General features: G+C 37.7%; 1 protein-coding gene across 1 annotated transcript; it reads right to left on the reverse strand.

Moving 5' to 3' along the window:
- Positions 1 to 6172: 6172 nt before the first annotated feature.
- LOC147626246 (uncharacterized) lies at positions 6173 to 8318 on the reverse strand. The gene is made up of 2 exons (XM_086816387.1): positions 7363 to 8318; positions 6173 to 6933 (listed from the first exon to the last, which is right to left on the reverse strand). The coding sequence occupies exons 1-2, from the start codon at positions 7802 to 7804 to the stop codon at positions 6368 to 6370; spliced, it is 1008 nt and encodes a 335-aa protein (XP_086672513.1). The 5' UTR covers positions 7805 to 8318; the 3' UTR covers positions 6173 to 6367.
- Positions 8319 to 21941: the final 13623 nt, after the last annotated feature.

The following is a 21941-nucleotide window of genomic DNA, read 5'->3' on the forward strand; positions in this document are numbered from 1 at the left end:
TTGGTAATTCAGTTACTATTTTACTGAATTTCTTTCTTTGAATATTCACTTAACGGATTTCTAAAATAGTTACGAATTTCAATGAGGAATAAATTAATCATTTATCTGAATATTTTGATCTCGATAGATTTCTTGAATTTTCTTTTTTTACAATCCGTGTGAATATAAAACGATAGAATTTTCTCTCTTAGAGTATTTAATTATTCACTTGTCAAATACTCATAGAATTTAAACATAGAATTTAAGAGAATTCTAATTTTGATATAAAAATTCTTTATGCGTCTATTTATGCATAAAAATCAACTTTAATGGGGATAACACTTTTATTTAAAAAATCCTTTTATGCATAAAATCAATTTTAATAATAGGAATAACACTTTTAAAATAAAAAGAATTTCTTTATCCATCTATTTATGCATAAAAAATCAATTTTTATAAGAATAACGCTTTTATAATTTAAAAAATTCCTTTATGTATCTTTCTATGCATAAAAATCAAATTTAATATGAATAACACTTTTATAATAATAAAAATTTTATGCATATTTCTATGCATAAAAATCAAATTTAATAAGAATAACACTTTTGTAATAAAAAATTTTCTTTATGCATCTTTCTATGCATAAAAATTAAATTTAATAAGAATAACACTTTTATAATAAAAAATTTCCTTTATGCATCTTTCTATGCATAAAAATCAAATTTAATAAGAATAACACTTTTGTAATAATAAAAAATTCCTTTATGCATCTTTCTATGCATAAAAATCAAATTTAATAAGAATAACACTTTTGTAATAAAAAAAATTCCTTTATGCATCTTTCTATGCATAAAAAAATAAATTTTAATAAGAATAACACTTTTATAATTAAAAAAATTCCATTATGCATCTTTCTATGCATAGAAATCAAATTCAATAAGAATAACACTTTTGTAATAAAAAAAATTTCTTTATGCATGAGAATAGCAAATCTTTTATGCATCTTTTTATGCATAAATCAATTTTAATGAGAATAACACTTTTGAAATTAAAATAAATCTTTTATGCATCTTTCTATGCATAAATCATATTTAATGAAAATAATACTTTTATAATAAAAAGATTTTCAATATGCATCTTTCTATGCATAGAAATTAATTTCAATAATTAATATCAATGATATCCATGCATATTCATAGGTGAATATGTACATGGAGTAAATAAAAATATTTCTTTTAGAATGCACAAATGATGGGAATTACTCTTTTAGAATAACATAAAAATAAACTTTATTTTTCATAAAATTTAAGAAAATTTTACCATAACCTCCTTTGTATGGCTGACTATTTTTTAATTTTTACATTCTAATATCAATTTAAAATTAATCCCAATTTGAAGTAAAGTACTCTAATCTACTTAATTTTCACTTTCTAGAGTGTAAACAATAAGAAAAGTTTAATCAATTTATTTGTTACTCATTTTAGGATAAAGAAAGGCTGAATTATTAAGGAAGAGAAGGGCGTAGCCTTTTTATCAAGGCATAACATCAGGATTCACTTTAATCAACTATAAAAAAAAACAAGGAAATCCGAAAACCATAGATTTGAAATTAAAAAGTAGAAATTTTAGCTTACATGGAGTTTTGTAAGCTTTCCTTTGGCTTGAGGGATTGAGGGTTCTACTCTTGTTTGGATCAAGAGTGGCCACCAATTTCTTTGGAGAGGGTTTAGTAAAAAATAATTGAATTATCGAGTGAATTCAATGTAATTGGCTCTGGGTAGTTGGCTCTGGGTAGGAGTAGGGTAACAGTGCATAAACACTATTAACCTTTTACAAAGGAGAAAGCTTCTATTTATAGGAAAAAATGAGCCTCTAACCAAGCAAACTGATTCTAGAATTTTCCAGATCATTTTGGTCAATTTTTGACCATTTTTGGGTCAGTTTAGCTTACTTTTTGGATCTAGTTGAAACAGGAGAGAGGAGAGATAAAAATATCTCATTATTTATGAGTTTAAAACTCCTCCACACATGTGAAATAGGCGTATCCTTCATGAGGGAAGATCCCCACATTGAGGTGTCAAAAATGCATCATTTCTTCTAAATATCTCTTCTTTTTTAACTAATAAACCTTGTCCTTAGTCAACTCTTCATCTTATGTGAGCAATTACTCATTTTTGGAAAATTTTCTTTTATTCTTCAATTTATCTCCTCCCTACATTTGGATTAATCTTATTGTTCCATTAGGAACCTTAATTGGAGCATAATTCAAAAATTTCTGAAAATCTGGACCCTTAGGCTAAGGTCCTTTTCAATTAATTCCAATTGCACATTGGAAAGTTCTTTTTGAATTTCTGTTTCAGGGGAAACCGTTTTAGACACTAGGAGGATTTTTATATCCAAAAATATCTCAATTTTAAATTCTCTCTCTAGATATTTTCTCTCTCTAAGCCAAAACAGGGTAAAACGGGATCTTTCTTTTATTTCAGAGAGAGGAATAATGATAAGATCAGAAGGGGAGGTTCTTACACCTACACACCTCAAAAGCCGGAGGGAGGAATCTTACAAAAATAGGGTAAAACAGGATTTTTCTTTTATTTCAGAGAGGAGAATAATTATAAGATCAGAAGGGGAGGTTCTTACACCTGCACACCTCAAAAGCTGGAGGGATCATCACAATCTATGTGGATGACTTGATTGTTGGGGGTGACAGTGGAGAGGAAGTTGAGAGTGTGAAATGTATCCTCAAGAAGAAATTTGACATGAAGGATTTGGGTGAGCTGAGATACTTTCTTGGCATTGAGGTTATTAGGAACGACTGAGGGAATATGGCTATCACAGAGCAGTATGCATTGGACACACTGTCCAAATATCGTATGGCTATGGTTGTAAGCCAATTTCAATGCCATTAGATTCAAATGGCAAGTTGATGCGGATGAGATCTTGGAGAACCCCACTATGTATAGGAAGATAGTGGGAAGCTTGATCTACATAACGATCACTAGGCCAGATTTGAACTATACATTTGTATTGGAGAGTCAGTTTATGCAAGTTCCTTGGAAGCCACATTTGGATGGTGTGAGGCGCACATTGCGCTATGTGAACTCCACATTAGACTATGGTCTCTTTTATGAGGCTGGTAGGAAGTTGCAAGTGTTTAGATAAACCGATGCAGATTGGGCTGGTAGTATCACAGATAGGAGATCTACCAGTGCATTTATGTTCACTTTTGGGAGTGGTGTTGTGACATGGAGTAGCAAGAAGCAGCCACCAGCAGTTGCCTTGTCGAGTACGGAGGCAGAGTATAGGGGTGCTGCAATGGCAGCATGTGAGGTATAGCTTGGTTACACAAGCTACTTGTGGTGATTTGGGACTGTAGATTGGCAAGCAGGTTGTCATCTATTTATGATAACCTTAACAGCATACAGTTGGCGAGGAACCCAATTTTTCATGCGCAAACCAAACACATAGAGTTCCACTATCACTTCATCAAAGAGAGGGTCTTAGTAGGAGACATTAATCTCATGTATGCTAGCACAGAGGAGCAAGTAGTAGCAAACATTTTCACGAAAGCCCTGGGAGTAGAGAAGCTTCGCAGATTCCGGACTATGCTTGGAGTCCTCGATATGGAATTGAGCTTGGAGGGGGAGTGTTGAGATGTCAAGCTCAGCATGAGCTGACACTTATAATATGCCTGGGTAACCGGTTCCACCACTTACATCACCGGCGTGTTTGGTAGGATGATGACATGATGGATATTTGCCAGTGATTCTACAACTGGGACTATACCAGCTACTAGTTCACCACTGAGTTATGGCATACTTATTATGGACCGCATATACATAATAGTACTTTAGTACTTATGTTGTATTTTCCTTATCTCTTTTATAGACCTCTTTTGTTGAGAATAAGAAGACCAAGTTTTCAACCTATCATCTTGTGTGGTCTCTTCTAGGGATTTTGTGAGTGTGTATGCGCTTACAAGAGCTCAAGCTCTCTTATCCCCTGCATCTTTTCTTTCCATGCCCAAAGAAGTATAACACCTGATGGAAGTACGTTCGTGTTGTTATTGGGGTGGTCGATGGTTCCTATTGGTTCTACATTCATTCCCAAAATAGTTTCTTAGAAGCTCATCATTGAGAAGGCTAATAGGATATGAAACATCAAGAAGAGTAGAACCTAGTGGAAGGGAGTAATCTTACAAGGCTGGTGGTCTAAGATTCTATATCAAGGGAAGGTGTTTCTATGGCGTATGCTAGTTGGAGGCCTATCATTGGGGGACCAGTTGCGAAAGCGGCAGATTGCTTCTGGTAATTGTGTGTTTTGTACTACATGCTTGGAAACATGCCCGTATCTTTTCATTTCATGTCCGGTGGCAAATAAGGTGTAGAATTTCCTTTCTCGCATATGGACTCCGTTTTGACAGATAGGCCCGTAAAGGTTAAAGATTGGATTTTTGGCAAGATTCGGAATGGACCAAATAACCCAAAACATTCAGTTTTCTTTCAGATTTTTGGCAAGATTCGGAATGGACCAAATAACCCAGAACATTAAGTTTTCTTTCATTTTCCAAGTAGACAGGTTTGTGACATATCTAGTTAACTAGGAATGCCTTCATATTTGATGCAAAAGTGGGTATTAAAGCTCACATAAGTCATATGAAAGGGCTTCTATTGTGCTAAGTCTCTTCCTTGCCATCAGCTCATTTGGTGCAGAATGACACGGCTATATATTGGATGAGGGTACTCCGAGCTACACCTGTGGATCGAAGTAATTAGTGAGGGAAAGCTAGTACATCACATGGTGGCCATGTGAGCATTTGTAAAGTAATTTTCGTAATATATATTCTATTACAAAAAAAAAAATCTAAAGACATGAGTAACCCAAGCACAACCACGACCAAAGAAGAGGCCAATACCTTCTACTTTAGATTTATACGTGATGATACAAGACAGCAATGCATGATTTCTTTTTTGTAAGTTTCTTCTTGATTCTAAATGTTCATAGCTTTTAATGAGGTTCATAAACGGATTAAGGAGCAAACAATGGTGCAAGTTTCTCTCTTTAAAGCCAAAATGAGTCTTAGCATATTAATAATATGTAAAGAGAGAGGGACAAAGAGAGATAGAGAGAGACTCAGTGAAATCAAATGTGGGAACAATAACATAACTCAAGCAAATATATATTAGATTAGAAATTATAATATTACTAACATTAATAGATTCTATACAATTAAAAATTTATCAATTTGACAAAACCATAATATTACTAGTTATAATGTGAGCAACCTTAGGATCATTGGCTAGTAATAATCACATAGATTGCCATAATCATGATGGTACTATACACAAATGCTTTTGATACTAAGCATTGTTGCAACAAGCACACCATTGGAAATATTATATACACAATATGAATGAACTGAAAGTTGTGCCCACTACTTGGAAGCATTCATTGTGTGAAAGAACATGGCACAAAGGTAATACCCGTTTAAGGGGTGAGTGCACCTTCATAATCCATTGTCCCTAAAAATTTAATGAAATCACAAATTGTATTGATTGTTACAAAAAAAAAAAAGTGGAAAACAATTTTTATACAAGTTTGCTCACTTTAACAAGTTTGAGCCTTTAACACCACGGCGAAGTATAAGTTTACTTATTAGTGAAAATTGATACACATGTACATCTATTTACAAAAGTAAAGATGCACTTAATGTGAAATGGTTGTACATGTTTCTCAATATAACATCAGCTACAAAAAGTGGCACATCGTAAGGAAGGTCATCTTTCATGTTTTCACTCTTAACATATGTCTCATCCGTGTCATCAACTACATGCACATAAGAAGAAAAACGCATTAGATTTACATAGATAAGATTGGCAAGACCCATCCATAGGCCAAGATCACACATCCATATACATATTAGTCCTCGAATGAGTTTATCCAATGATAGTGTGTCTGCATGCAGAGTTAAGGGAATGGAGCCTCCCTCCTAATTTCTAGAGCGATTGATTTCAAGTGCGAAAGGTTCAGTGAGAGAAATTGAAGCCAATGATTTGAAGCCTTGTCTCGAGCAGGTCAATAACAAGGAGCCCAATGCTAGTGCATGTTCAAGATTATCAGAGCTATGAATGTACCATACAATCCTTAATGAAGCAGCGGTTTCACCCAAACAAAAAAAAGCATGTTCAAGATGTAGGCATGCACCGTAAAGGAACACGGACACAATCTTAGATTCTTGTTAGTATGGGGTTAGAGAAGGATAGCTTATAGCACTCCTCATCAACATATTTAGGGCCACTCCTCTTATACAACATGTCTCCAACTAAAGAGTAGCACACCATTTGAATACAAGATTTCTTCCCAAAAATGAGCAAAGGGGGTTCATTTATTAGGAAGGAGACAGGAGGAGGGGGGTGAAGACAGCTTGACCAATGGTGGACATGTAGGGGATGCCAAATCCATTCAAGTAGTTCACAAACACATCTCCATCTTTGATGGTCACAGCGGTCGCCAAGCGATGTCTGGGCGGAGCGTAAAGGTGGGTGACATTGGCACTCAACCATCCATTCTTACTCTCCAAAAGCCTAACCCCAGTCCAAAGACCAGCCACGGCCAATTGGTCGGGCCTCACAAGGTCTATCCCATCTCCTAATAACAAACCACCCTCCACATCCACCCTCCTCACATCTTGCCCATCTAAGGAAACCTTGAAGATGGCATTGCCTCCGGTATGAGAGACCAGCAAGAAGCCCTCTGGATGATACACTATCCCATTCAAGGTCACCCATCTTAGAAGAAGGCTCTTGGGCTTCACTTTGAATGATTCGCGGGCGGCTAGGACTCTTGCCTCCGAGCCATCCGAGCTCACCCTCCATATCAAACACCCCTGTGCATCTGTCACATAAATGTTTCCTTCTGGGTCACATGCCACGTCATCGGCCAGCGAGGTTCTCTCTGCATACACAACAAAATGGAGCCCAAAAGCCTCAACATGTGCACACATTTTCTTCAAAAACTGACCCCAAAAACATGGAGGGAAAACAAAAGGGTGCAAAAATGGGCACCATTTTTTTTCTCTCATCACTAAAAATAATATTTGAAAAATACAGGGGAATTTTTTTTAGGACCAATTGGAAAGCAACAAATATGACACTACATTGAGTTTAAAAAAATAGAGATGAAATAATACAGCCAGAATTGTTGAGAACTAGAAGGGCAATTCAAATCTTGGAATATGTTTTGGAAAAATTAATTGCTGTGGTAATTTTAAACCTATCACTACAACTGATCGCTCAATCTTAGCAGAAAAGGGCAAGTTGACTTGATTAGTTAGCAAATTAATGATACTACACTCCTTAATCAGAAGGTTCCGATTCAGAATACCTGGTCCTGCAAGCTTGGTGAGAAAGATCCTCTTCCATGTCCGTGTATCATAGGCAACAAGGGCGCTGTATTTGTTTCTGAAGGTATCGGCTATGGCAGCCAGGACTCTGTGTCTGGCAGGGTCGATTTTGAAGCCGAGGGTGGAGAAGCCGGCGAGCTCAGGGTCAAGGGTGACGAGGGTCTCTACTTGGGCGACGCCCAGAGGGGGCGCGGGTGGGAAAGCAACCTGGCCAAGGCCGCCTCCTATGAAGGAGACGAGGAAACGGTGGTGGGCGGGGTCCCATTGGGAGCACTCGCTGAACCAGGCCGGGCTGCGGTAGTCTAAGCGACCGTTGGGCGGTATCCGACCTTCCTGTGATCGCAGGAATGCGAAGGCTGCTATGGCAACCACCACACAGACAGTGGCAGGAAGCCCACTGCAGCTGCCCATCGCCATGCGCATTCTCTCAGAGAGTTTGACGAACCGGCAGGCTATTATAGGATGGCTCTCCTCCCACACATAGAGCCGCCCCTAGGACCACCGCCAACAAGACCCTCCCCTCCCTTAGGCTCAATGTGTACAAGTGGAAAATAGTTAATTATATTCTCATCTTACCAACTGATGGGTTTAGTAACATATAGGAAGTTTTTTTATATTTTTGTGTAATTTTTGACGATATTTTAAAATTTTGCAAGTATTTCACTACCTAAATGCTCAAAAACGAGCATGACGCCCGTCTAAAAGCAACTATGTGCCTCTTTAAGCAGGACTGTTGTGTGTACACACACACACACACACACAATGTCAAACACACATTAAATTGGACTAACAAAGCCACCTTCTCCTAACCTCGTGTGAAGAGGGAGGGAGCGGAGGCAGGGAGAGAGAAACTAATGTGTGCATTCTCTTCCTCTTTTCTTCATTTGCAACGAGAGAGAGAGAGAGAGAGAGAGAGAGAGAGAGAGAGAGAGAGAGCAAATGAAAAATCCTTTGAAGGTGTATTTAAGTTCATCCATCACACCCCCCCCCACACACACATAGTCTTTTGTGCTACCCAAGTGAACAAAAGACAGGGACAGAGCCTATGTCCTTACAAATAAATACAGAAACCAAAATCTCAGAGTGCATGTGCACATAACAAAAAACAAGGATAAAGTGGCATCTATCTTGTTGAATAATCATTATTAGAATGGGTAGATTGTATGCATCTTAGGTTATTATATTCACAACCTTTTCTTTAATCAATTATGGTGAATTTTTTAGTGTGGCCCTTTATTTTGTATTTAATGTGAGGCTGGAATTCTCTTCTTTTATATTGTGGGCCTTATTTTGTCTTTAATATAAGGTTGGAATTCTCTTCTTTTATATTGTGGGCCTTTATTTTGACTTTTATGAGGTTCTTGTTTGTCTTTTCATGGAGTTACTATCATTGGTGCAAGATTCTTGTTTGTCTTTTCATGGAGTTACTATCATTGGTGCAAGATTAATTAAGATCTCATTAAAGAATCAAAATCTCTCTTTCTTAGTTACTATCATTGGTGCAAGATTCTTGTTTGTCTTTTCATGGAGTTACTATCATTGGTGCAAGATTAATTAAGATCTCATTAAAGAATCAAAATCTCTCTTTCTTAGTTTGTTTTCTATGAGAGTGAGAGGCTTGTCTTTTACATGGGTGTATTTTTTGGAGTTGGTCTTTTTGTGGTGTAATTACTTTATCAATGATAAATTTCTTATCACTTATTCAAGTACCTACGATGAGCACATGGACTAGAATAAGGGTCAATCTTTGAGCAAGGGATCCTCACCACCATAATCCCTCAACCCATGCTATTGCACCTTCTAAAGCAAAGCCTTATAAGAGCAAAAGAAGTGGCTCCATACAACTATACATAATATTTTCTCTTGCATGGCACCATGCTTCTTGCATTTTTAAGATAATTTTTTTCACTATAAATAGCCCTATAGGGTATCGTCCTCTACATGGTTCTAGCACGGCGCCATGTGTCCCACATGTTAGTTGAGTAATCAAAATTTCACATCACATAGGCCTCATCTTTCTAACCAACTTTCTCATGTGTGACATGGAGTTAACATTTATAAGTGCATACTTTTTTATTGTATATAGAGAGAGATAGCTATTCACAAAAGGAAACACATTATGGAACAAGCTCACACATGCATATTATGATCTTTGTCATTCTGATGTTCTTTTGAAAGAAAATAAATGTGGAATATTTATGTTTGTACAATGGATTTGTTATGTTCACATTCTGAAGATATAATGATATGAGAAAGGCAATGAGGAGACTTTTGTTACTTGATATCCTTGTTTATATTATGACAAAGGTTATTAACAAATATATGAGAAAACGAATACATGTATAGCGTATGTGCGAATATACACTAGTAGGTTCATAACATGCATCTTGGAATGTGTAGAGCCATTTGGTTTCATGTTTTTTGGTCATGCACAACATAGTAGGTTCACAACATGCACCTTGGAATGTATATGGCCATTTGATTTCATGTTTTTTTTGGTCATACACGAGTAGATTCACAACATTCACCTTGGAATGTGTAGGGCCATTTGATTTCATGCTTTTTGGTCATGCACAACATAGTAGGGAGTTGGTGGAATTAGCTCAATCATAGCACTCTTGGTCAAGTGCACCACAATCCAGGGCTTAGAATTTTTAGTCCTGCCTTTTCCAGGCAAGTCATTTTATGAAGTTATGGATTTCTTGGGCAATCAACTCAAAAGTGTCAACATCTTGGTGGATCCAAAGGTTGTCATATTTTTTTATTTTTTATTCTTGTGTTTCTATTTTGAATATTATATTGAAGTCCAAAATTTCTCTCTTCATGAGTGATAACGTAGGTGAGTTGATATATAAAATTGTTTTTTAGCCATGCATGATATAAGTAGATGCTGAAGATGAGGACCTCGCCATCCATGAAGGTGAGGACCCCATCGTATTACTATGTCTTCAATATTGTTAATCCAATTCTAGGATTAACAAGAGCTATCGTCATTATCTTATATTAAGAAGTCACGGTAGATACACCAAAGGGTCATACATTCAAGATATGAAGCAATAGTGTCTAAAGCTACAACTTGGACGGGCGCCCATAATGGTGTGACGGAGTATTTATCGTGATTTTCGCTTCAAGAGCGTGTGGTAGCAAGATAGGATGAAGTCCTAAGTGATGCACTTCATGGATATATTATGAGAGTAGTCATTGTAATAGCATTAGGCCTCTTATGAGCCTAAAGTACACGACCGACCATAGGTTAATTGAGTGTGAACACTTATCGCCATGTATATAAGCGAATTTCTCTCATAATACAACATACTCTCCCATTGTGCAATTGAGTCTTGCTCTTGCTAATCTCTCTCCCTAATGCATACTAGAGTGAGTGTGTGTGAGTGAAGTGAGGTGAGAGGAGGGACGAGGACCCGTAGTGCAACGCGACGGTGTGATAATGTTCGTATGGGAGACACGGTGGAATTGCTTCTCAAGGAGTTGTAGAGCTTGGAGACCTCAAGGGTTACAAGCTCGACCGTTGAAAAGATCCTCACGACAGTTTTTACTAGGTAATCTCTTTTTGGATGTGTTTCAAGGAGGGTTAGGGTGAGCCATAACATTTTTGACGCCACTGCCCGGGGAGCCATCCCTTGGCTTTTTCCATTATTTTGTCTCTAATCTACGTATAACTCATTGTCCATTATCTTGATTAGTGGTTTTTCATGAAAAAGATGTGGATTTGATGGTGATTTGTGTGAGATTTGGTGTAGAATAGCTCTTTTTATTTTTATTTTTGAAAAGAATGCTTTTTGCTTAATTTTTAGATTAATTTGTGTTTTGTTGTTGTTTTTGGTGGTTTTTCATGTTCTTAGGGCTTGCACATAGTTTGTATTAGGCTTAGTTTGCATCCATTGCATCAAACAATGTAATAGAATGCAATTTTTAATGAATGTTAGCTCTGTTTAGTTTAAAAATAGATCTAAGATCATTAATTCTACTTTAATTGTGTGTTTTTTGTTGAAATTGTTTGGATTAGAGTGTTAGCAAGCATTAGGAGTAGCTTAATCTTTTAATGAATGTTAGCTCTGTTTAGTTTAAACATAGATCTAAGATCATTAATTCTAGTTTAATTGTGTGTTTTTTGTTGAAATTGTTTGGATTAGAGTGTTAGCAAGCATTAGGAGTAGCTTAATCTTTTAATGAATGTTAGCTCTGTTTAGTTTAAACATAGATCTAAGATCATTAATTCTAGTTTAATTGTGTGTTTTTTGTTGAAATTGTTTGGATTAGAGTGTTAGCAAGCATTAGGAGTAGCTTAATCTTTCAAAAAATTTCTTAAAACCATCAAAAAACCCTTGAATTTAACTAATTTCTCCTAATGGACTGGTTTTTGTCATTAAGGGTGATTAATCTTGTTCAAGAGGCCAAGAAATTAGAAAATGTGTTAATTGGGGTCTAAATGAATCATATGAGTAGTCGAAATTGGGCGTTTTGAGTGTTTTGAGTGTTTTGAGAGCATCTAGATGCATCAAAACACCTAATCATGTCAATTCTTTGATCAATTGGAGAAATTTGACTCTCTTTGCTTAATTTTGCCTTAAAAGAGGAGACTATAATTAAGATTCTAATTAATCTCCTAATTTAGATTAATTTACACAATTATTGATGCACAAAGAATAGCATTTCCTTGCTCTATCCAATGATGTGCTCCATTGTGTGAATTAATTAGGGATTAATGGTTAATTAGAGTCTTTGATTAGTGTAAAAGAGAGATAGATTAGTGAAAAGATTAATCTAAGATTAATCTTTAATTAATTTTTTACATAAATCATTAACGCTAATGAGCATTCAATGGGAAGATGCTCATGAGTTGTCAATTTGTCCATTTTGGGGGTCATTAAAAGGTAAACTTTTTTGATTCCCACTTACCTTTTTGGGAAAATGCCCATACTCTTTTCATTTTAAGTTAAAAAATATTCCCCCCCAAAAAGGGAAATTCGTATTTTCCACTAAACTGGCATGAAAACCGTGTCACGGCGTGAAACACTAGTTCATGCGGCTAAAAATAAAAAAATCAAAATTTAATTTTCCGTGAAGTTCGACGTGAAAACCATTTCACGGTGTGAAACACCAGTTCACGCAGCCAAAAAATAAATTAAAAAAATAAAAATTTAATTTTTTGTGAAGTCCAGCGTGAAAACCATTTCATGGCATGAAACACTAGTTCACGCAGCCAAAAAAATAATTTAAAAAAATCAAAATTTAATTTTTTGTGAAGTCCGATGTGAAACACTAGTTCACGTGACAAAAAAATAATAATAAATGAATATCAAAATTTAATTTTCCATGAAGTCCGGCGTGAAACACTAGTTCACGTGGCCAAAAATAAAAATAAAAAGTAAAATTTAATTTTCCATGAAGTTCGACGTGAAACACTAGTTCACGTGGCCAAAAAAAAATTCAAAATTTGATTTTCCGTGAAGTCCAGAGTGAAACCCTAGTTCACGCGGCCAAAAAATAAATTAAAAAAATAAAATTTAATTTTTCGTGAAGTCTGGCGTGAAACACTAGTTCACACAGCCCAAAAAAATATCATGAAGTCTGACGTGAAACACTACTTCATGCGGCCAAAAAAATAAAAAAAATAAAATTTAATTAAAATTTAATTTTTCGTGAAGTCTAACGTGAAACACTAGTTCACGCAGCCAAAAAAATAATTTAAAAAATTAAAATTTATTTTTTTGTGAAGTTCGACGTGAAACACTAATTCACGCGACATAAATAAGTAAATAAATCAAAATCAAAATTTAATTTTCCGCGAAGTCCGGCATGAAAACCGTTTCATGGCGTGAAACACTAGTTCACACGGTGGAAAAAACAAATCAAATTTAATTTTTTGTGAAGTTCGGCGTGAAACACTAGTTCACGCGGCTCCCAAAAAAATGAAATTTAATTTTCCGTGAAGTTTGGTGTGAAACACTAGTTCACGTGGCCAAAAAATAATAAATAATAAAAACAAAATTTAATTTTTCGTGAAGTCCGGTGTTAAACACTAGGTCACACGGCCCAAAAAAAACACCCTTGTTTGGAGACCCGTATCTCCTAAACCATATATTCGATGAAAGCGCTCTAGGGCTCATCGAAAAGCTGACATCAAGCTCTACGACTTTGGACTCGGTCATCCGAAGTCAAAATCAATCATTTTGGCCTCCGACCAGCAGCCTCAAAATTTGACCCGAAAATCAAGGCAAAAAACAGTCCAAAAACCACGAAAAATTGTAAAAAAAATAGCGCTAAAAAGACGACGAGCCATATTCGAGCTACTTTTTAAGGGTCTAAACGAAAAAATCACGGATGACTCAGGGAAACAAAGTTATAGTACTCCAAAAACACTACAACTCCCTCATACAAAGTTTTTCAAAATTCCTTTTGAACACCCGCGAAACATGGAAAAAATTCTCTTTTTTTTCGTCTTGAGACTGATGGAAAATAGGTCTTAGGACCTCCTCTTCCATCTGAGAAGTTCCTAGCATACACTTTTTTCAAAAAAAAAATGTTCACGTGCGTATATAACGCCTAAGCTAATTAGGAAAAACGGACACCCGTTTGACCAACGAAGAGTATGCCAAGCCTCTTGAAACGGGTTGTGGGAAAGTATAAAAAGCAAAAAAAAAACGAACAAATAAACAAACTGTGATTGCTCATTAAGGAGCATTTAGGCACTCAAACATGGCCATAATAGAGGGGTTGCTAGGGATTACACAAGCACTGAACCCAATGGCTGACATCTTCAAGCCATTGAGATCTATGCCATAAATTCACCTCCCAATGCCATTGGCCATGCCTATAACAAGCGTGTCATCGGGTTTTACACCCCGTGTGACTTCGATCCCACCGGGCTTTGGTCCCTTGCCTAACATTCCTGCAAAGCCTATAAGTACCAACCCTTTCCTGGTGGATGCCCACACCTTGGACATACTGACTAGTCTAGGAAGGGGGGGGTGGCCCAAGGACTCACGAGTCTCTTCCAATAAGAGCACTCACATACGGCCTCAATGATTTCATACAAAATACGGCCGCACAAATTTCCAAAATTATGGGCAAATATGACAGAACAATAGACCCTGTTCAATTCATTCAAGTGTTTGAACAGAGATGTGAAGCCTTTGGAAATCCCAACTGCCCCACTAAGGTACATGCATTGAACTAAAAGCTAGTCTATGGTTCATCGCATTTATGCCGGCGATCAAGACCAACTTTAAAACCTCTAAATCAACCTTTATACATGGCTTTTCTAGACAAGGTGATTTGTGGAGTGCAATAACAGAACTTTATTCAATTGAGCATCAACCAAATGAATCCATTAGAGATTTTATCCTTCGGATAAAACTCTTGGACTCCACGTTGTGAGTCATGGGAAAAATTAAACGATGTTCAATTGAGGAGATGTTTCATGATAGGCTTGAAGAATAACAGCTGAGACAACTTGATCATTGTATCCAATCCAGAAACATTCGATCAATGTTCCAAAGAAGCAATACATTTAGATGACAACATGCTAGAAGATGATCATGCTACGAGGTGTTTCTCATCTAAACCAAGTGAAGCAATGGCAAAAGAAAGATTGATCTTGGAATTGACCTCCCCAAATTTTATGCAGCCTTACTTAAAACCTTACAACAAACGTCTCTAAGAAGAGAGGATGAAAACCTTCAAACCGAGACATCCTTAATGCCTCTAAAAGTGACGAGCGAAATGCCTTGTGTTGAATGGAATCACTATGACCATCCCAATCCTCATTGTGCATACAAGGCACCTGTTCTTCTATATTGCATATATTATAAAACCTTTGACCATGATTATAAAAAGTGTCCCGATTCATCCACAATGGACTCAAAACCTCCATCTCTTGTGCACAAAACAGAAACAATCCAAAGGGTAGATTAGGAGGCAGTTAATCGTACACTTCAGTGTCCACAATGGACTCAAAACCTCCATCTCTTGTGCACAAAACAGAAACAATCCAAAGGGTAGATTAGGAGGCAGTTAATCGTACACTTCAGTGTTTCTATTGCCGTGGACCTCACAAGGTGGCAGACTGCACAGTTTGGAATACTTCCATGCCCATAGTCATTGACACCTTACAACCAATGTGTGAACGATGTGGCATTGATCACATGTTCCGAGATAGCCCAAGACGAGTTGCGTCAATGCAACTTGTCTCACAAAATACAACTCTTAAACAAAATGGGCAATTGTCAACAGTGCCATTGAATGTGCTTACACATTTACAAGAAGCGAAGGCACGACAAACGGTCAAAAAGAATGTAAAAGACAATACCTCAACGTGGGTAGAAGAACATGCTTTAAAACAGAACTCAAAAAAACCAAAACCTTCTAAAACCAAGAAAAACAAAGGACAAAAAACTATCGAAACCAAGGTCAAGTTAAAAGACAATGAAACGGAGCCTTCATAAACCCAAAAAGGGACATAAACATGAAAGAGCCAAAAGCTATACATGATGAAGAAGCATCCACATCAAAGACCACCACCACACAAACCTCAACACCTAGATGTGTGATACATAATACAAAAACCCAAAAGAAAACTCGATCTCGTCACAGTGAAAAACTGACAAACCAAAGAAAGTTAGAGAATGACACAAGTTCTTACTCTTCACTCATCAGTGCACCACATAGACCAACAAAGAAACTAGTGTTGAGAGATGTGATCGCGGTGTTGTGTGTGTATAAGCACCCTAAAGGTGCAAGATATTGTGACAAGATAGGAATGCCACATGTAATATTGAATGGTGTGTGAGTGTTGACCAAAAGAGTGGAAAAGGAGTTGCCACATGGATGATGATGTGTAAAGTGGGATAAGGCTAGAAACCCTATATCATTGTATGGTTCACTTGAGATATGCAATAGAAGAGATCAAGTGTTGAGTGTGCAATCTCTCTCTCTCTCTCTCTCTCTCTCTCTCTCTCTCTCTCATGGAGTTCTTAGTGTGGTTTAATCCACCTTAATTATGTTGCTTAATCTATGTCTATCACCATGATCAATCCCATTTTAGGATTGTTAACATGGTATCAGAGCTTGGGTGGACTCTTGGTTATGGTGATTATTGATGAATAGACTTCTTGGTTATGTGTTTATTTTATTAAGCATTATTTTTCACTTTATTATGAAAAAAAATTATGCACACTCATATTATCATTTGGATTTGCATTTGTGAGGATTTAAGAGAGATTTGGAGCTGCCATTCTCAATTTTGAGAGGAGATTTGCAACAAGGAGGTTGCATAGAAGCTGCCCAAGAGTTGCAAATGGGAGTTTTGCAACATGGAAATCTTGCTCATCACATTAAAGAAGCTGAAAATGAAGATTTCAGCAAGTATGAAGGTAATTTGTGAAGTTTTATCTCAATGTTTTTGGTTAATTGAGCATGGGAGAATGCTCTTGTGGAGGCGTATGCTTGTCAAGATGATGGCAAGTGAGATGGTGGACTCAATGGATTTCACATGCGTGTGCATCAAGAAGAGGATGCACTTGTGGATGTTGCTCAAGGAGATGAGCAACGTTGTTAAAGGTGTGAGAACTTTCACAATGGTTTATGCACCTTGGTTTCTTGTGGGAAACCTTAAGTGAAGCACAGGCTTGAATAGTTGCATGACAAGGAAGAGCATGCAGATTTGAGAGCTCAATGGTAAGCTCATGGAAGCAATAGGATGGATGGCTTGTGGCCTTGAACTAGTCCAAGAATGAATCTATGGAGCCTAATTGGAGGTAACAATTTGCAACAATGTATATCAAAATTTGGATCTCAACGAAGAGCTCAATGTAGACATACTGATCGTTACTACAAGAGCAGATAGAATGAAAACAATGGAGGTGGTTGTGAAGCGTAGCAAATAGGCAGCACAAGCAACAAAGCAATACAGGAGGACTCTTACGGTGATGAGAAACTGCATAGGAATATCCAACAAGAAGGTGGCTGCTGGACCCTCCCACTCATCATCAAGGCCGCCCACAATAAGGGTTATGACAACACCAATAAATGGCAAAAGGTCGTGGTTATCAGTGCTGCAGGAGGTGAAGCAGCAAAGAGCTCTAAGGAAGCCTAGTAGTGTTAGGCAGCAAAAATAGAAGAAGAGCTATCAATAAGGATTGCGTAGAGAAGTCTAAAAAATAGAGGAACGATAGCAAGGGATGGCCATGGAGTTGGCTATGGAGATGACAAAAGTAGGCTTGCTTCTGGAGCTGGTGATGCAATGATGTTTTTGATACAATAGCTGATGTGGGAGCATATGGAGCAGTAGATGCGAAACATGCAGCAAGCGAATGAGGATGGTAGAAGCTATAAAGGAAGCGGGCAGCACAACGGGGACATCAGATATGGTGAGGGCAGCATGAAAAGAAGAAGTTGCTATGGAAGCTTGAGGAAGCTATTGGCGATGGTAAGCAGAAAATTCCAAGAAGATGCAATGACTACATACATCACCAGCAAAGAGCGCATGATAAAATATTTTTTTAATTTGTATGGCTCATAGTGTTCATTATCTTGTTGGTAAGATAAGATGTAATCATAAAGCCTTAAATCGGTGTAAAGGGACCTTAATAAGCCCCCACTCCCAAACCATGATTTATTTCTCACTTGGGTTCGTTGCCGAGCTTTGGGCGAGCTTTGGCCAAAAGACTTTGTATAATTTTTATTCTCACCCACAATTGATGATGGGTAACTGTACCTGAGCATGCATGCTCAAAACAAAAATTTTGTAATCACCCATTCGGTTGCCCTGCCCGAGCTCACCGAGAAGCTCAAAATGGTTATTGATGATGTGTGCATGAGCGATGCACATGTGACGTGCATGCGCATGGGTTGATTCCCACCCAAACTTCTACGTTCAAATCGGACTCAAGTGGTTCCGCTGTAAGCAAGTCAGCTCAAAATGGACTCGGTGTCCAAGATGGTAGACACACGCACACATGATTGGTTGATGGACACTCCAATGTATCATTGAGGGGGAGTGTTGAGAGGTAGCGATTGCGTTTGTGCAATGCTACATTGATATGGGTGATGGGTGATGGGTGAGTTGTGGAACACCTCGATTAAGAGGGGGTGTTGAGAGATGTAATCGCGGTGTTGTGTGTATAAGCACCCTAAAGGTGCAAGATATTGTGACAAGATAGGAATGCCACATGTAATATTGAATGGTGTGTGAATGTTGACCAAAAGAGTGGAAAAGGAGTTGCCACATGGATGATGATGTGTAAAGTGGGATAAGGCTAGAAAGCCTATATCATTGTATGGTTCACTTGAGATATGCAATAGAAGAGATCAAGTGTTGAGTGTGCAATCTCTCTCTCTCTCTCTCTCTCTCTCTCTCTCTCATGGAGTTCTTAGTGTGGTTTAATTATGTTGCTTAATCTATGTCTATCACCATGATCAATCCCATTTTAGGATTGTTAACATGGTATCAAAGCTTGGGTGGACTCTTGGTTATGGTGATTATTTATGTATAGATTTCTTGGTTATGTGTTTATTTTATTAAGCATTATTTTTCACTTTATTATGAAAAAAAATTATGCACACTCATATTATCATTCCAATTTGCATTTGTGAGGATTTAAGAGAGATTTGGAGCTGCCATTCTCAATTTTGAGAGGAGATCTGCAACAAGGAGGTTGCATAGAAGCTGCCCAAGAGTTGCAAATGGGAGTTTTGCAACATGGAAATCTTGCTCATCACATCAAAGAAGCTGAAAATGAAGATTTCAGCAAGTATGAAGGTAATTTGTGAAGTTTTATCTCAATGTTTTTGGTTAATTGAGCATGGGAGAATGCTCTTGTGGAGGTGTATGCTTGTCAAGATGATGGCAAGTGAGATGGTGGACTCAATGGATTTCACATGCGTGTGCATCAAGAAGAGGATGCACTTGTAGATGTTGCTCAAGGAGATGAGCAACGTTGTTAAAGGTGTGAACTTTCACAATGGTTTATGCACCTTGGTTTCTTGTGGGAGACCTTAAGTGAAGCACAGGCTTGAATAGTTGCATGACAAGGAAGAGCATGCAGATTTGAGAGCTCAATGGTAAGCTCATGGAAGCAATAGGATGGATGGCTTGTGGCCTTGAACTAGTCCAAGAATGAATCTATGGATCCTAATTGGAGGTAACAATTTGCAACAATGTATATCAAAATTTGGATCTCAACGGAGAGCTCAGTGTAGACATACTGATTGTTACTTGGTACCTCAAGAAGGAGGAGAAACAAGAGCAGATAGAATGAAAACAATGGAGGTGGTTGTGAAGCACAGCAAATAGGCAGCACAAGCAACAAAGCAATAGAGGAGGACTCTTACGGTGATGAGAAACTGCACAGGAATATCAAACAAGAAGGTGGCTGCTGGACCCTCCCACTCATCATCAAGGCCGCCCACAATAAGGGTTATGACAACACCAATAAATGGCAAAAGGTTGTGGTTATCAGTGCTGCAGGAGGTGAAACAGAAAAGAGCTCTAAGGAAGCGTAGCAGTGTTAGGCAGCAAAAATAGAAGAAGAGCTATCAATAAGGACTGCGTAGAGAAGTCTGAAAAATAGAGGAATGGTAGCAAGGGATGGCCATGGAGTTGGCTATGGAGATGACAAAAGTAGGCTTACTTCTGGAGCTGGTGATGCAATGATGTTTTTGATACAATAGCTGATGTGGGAGCATATGGAGCAGTAGATGCAAGAGCGTATGGAGCAGTAGATGCAAGAGCGTATGGAACAACGAGATAGCAAACTGCAAAACAAACATCCACTGTAGCGAACTGCAGTAGTGCAACATTCGTATTCATTGTTGCCATGAAACATGCAGCAAGCAAATGAGGATGGTAGAAGCTATAAAGGAAGTGGGCAGCAACAACGGGGACATCAGATATGGTGAGGGCAGCATGAAAAGAAGAAGTTGCTATGAAAGCTTGAGGAAGCTATTGACGATGCTAAGCAGAAAATTCCAAGAAAGATGCAATGACTACATACATCACTAGCAAAGAGCGCATGATAAAATACTTTTTTAATTTGTATGGCTCATAGTGTTCATTATCTTGTTGGTAAGATAAGATGTAATCATAAAGCCTTAAATCGGTGTAAAGGGACCTTAATAAGCCCCCACTCCCAAACCATGATTTATTTCTCACTTGGGAGCTTTGGGCGAGCTTTGGCCAAAAGACTTTGTATAATTTTTATTCTCACCCACAATTGATGATGGGTAACTGTACCCGAGCATGCATGCTCAAAACAAAAATTTTGTAATCACCCATTCGGTTGCCCTACCCGAGCTCACCGAGAAGCTCAAAATGGTTATTGATGATGTGTGCATGAGCGATGCACGTGTGACGTGCATGCGCATGGGTTGATTCCCACCCAAACTTCTACGTTCAAATCGTACTCAAGTGGTTCGTTCCGCTGTAAGCAAGTCAGCTCAAAATGGACTCGGTGTCCAAGATGGTAGACACGCGCACACATGATTGGTTGATGGACAGGGGGAGTGTTGAGAGGTAGCGATTGTGTTTGTGAAATGCTACATTGATATGGGTGATGGGTGATGGGTGAGTTGTGGAACACCTCGATTACAAGGGGGTGTTGAGAGATGTAATCGCGGTGTTGTGTGTATAAGCACCCTAAAGGTGCAAGATATTGTGACAAGATAGGAATGCCACATGTAATATTGAATGGTGTGTGAGTGTTGACCAAAAGAGTGGAAAAGGAGTTGCCACATGGATGATGATGTGTAAAGTGGGATAAGGCTAGAAAGCCTATATCATTGTATGGTTCACTTGAGATATGCAATAGAAGAGATCAAGTGTTGAGTGTGCAATCTCTCTCTCTCTCTCTCATGGAGTTCTTAGTGTGGTTTAATTATGTTGCTTAATCTATGTCTATCACCATGATCAATCCCATTTTAGGATTGTTAACATGGTATCAAAGCTTGGGTGGACTCTTGGTTATGGTGATTATTTATGTATAGATTTCTTGGTTATGTGTTTATTTTATTAAGAATTATTTTTCACTTTATTTATGAAAAAAAATTATCTACACTCATATTATCATTTGGATTTGCATTTGTGAGGATTTGAGAGAGATTTGGAGCTGCCATTCTCAATTTTGAGAGGAGATCTGCAACAACAAGGAGGTTGCATAGAAGCTGCCCAAGAGTTACAAATGGGAGTTTTGCAACATGGAAATCTTGCTCATCACATCAAAGAAGCTGAAAATGAAGATTTCAACAAAAGTATGAAGGCCAATGTGTCAACAAGGAAGTTGCCAAGAAGTTTATGAAGGTAATTTGTGAAGTTTTATCTCAATGTTTTTAGTTAATGGAGCATGGGAGAATGCTCTTGTGGAGGTGTATGCTTGTCAAGATGATGGCAAGTGAGATGGTGGACTCAATGGATTTCACATGTGTGTGCATCAAGAAGAGGATGCACTTGTGGATGTTGCTCAAGGAGATGAGCAATGTTGTTAAAGGTGTGAGAACTTTCACAATCGTTTATGCACCTTGGTTTCTTGTGAGAAACCTTAAGTGA

Source organism: Cibotium barometz, chromosome 22 (genome assembly GCF_041138505.1).
Source record: "Cibotium barometz isolate CiBa-2024 chromosome 22, ASM4113850v1, whole genome shotgun sequence".
NCBI lineage: Eukaryota > Viridiplantae > Streptophyta > Polypodiopsida > Cyatheales > Cibotiaceae > Cibotium > Cibotium barometz.

Bases quoted from the DNA above. Each gene is read 5' to 3' on its own strand.
- LOC147626246 (XM_086816387.1), bottom strand. From the start codon at position 7,804: ATGCGCATGGCGATGGGCAGCTGCAGTGGGCTTCCTGCCACTGTCTGT. The intron at 6,934-7,362 runs GTATTCTGAATC...TTGTGTATGCAG, and splicing joins CACCAAGCTTGCAGGACCAG to AGAGAACCTCGCTGGCCGAT.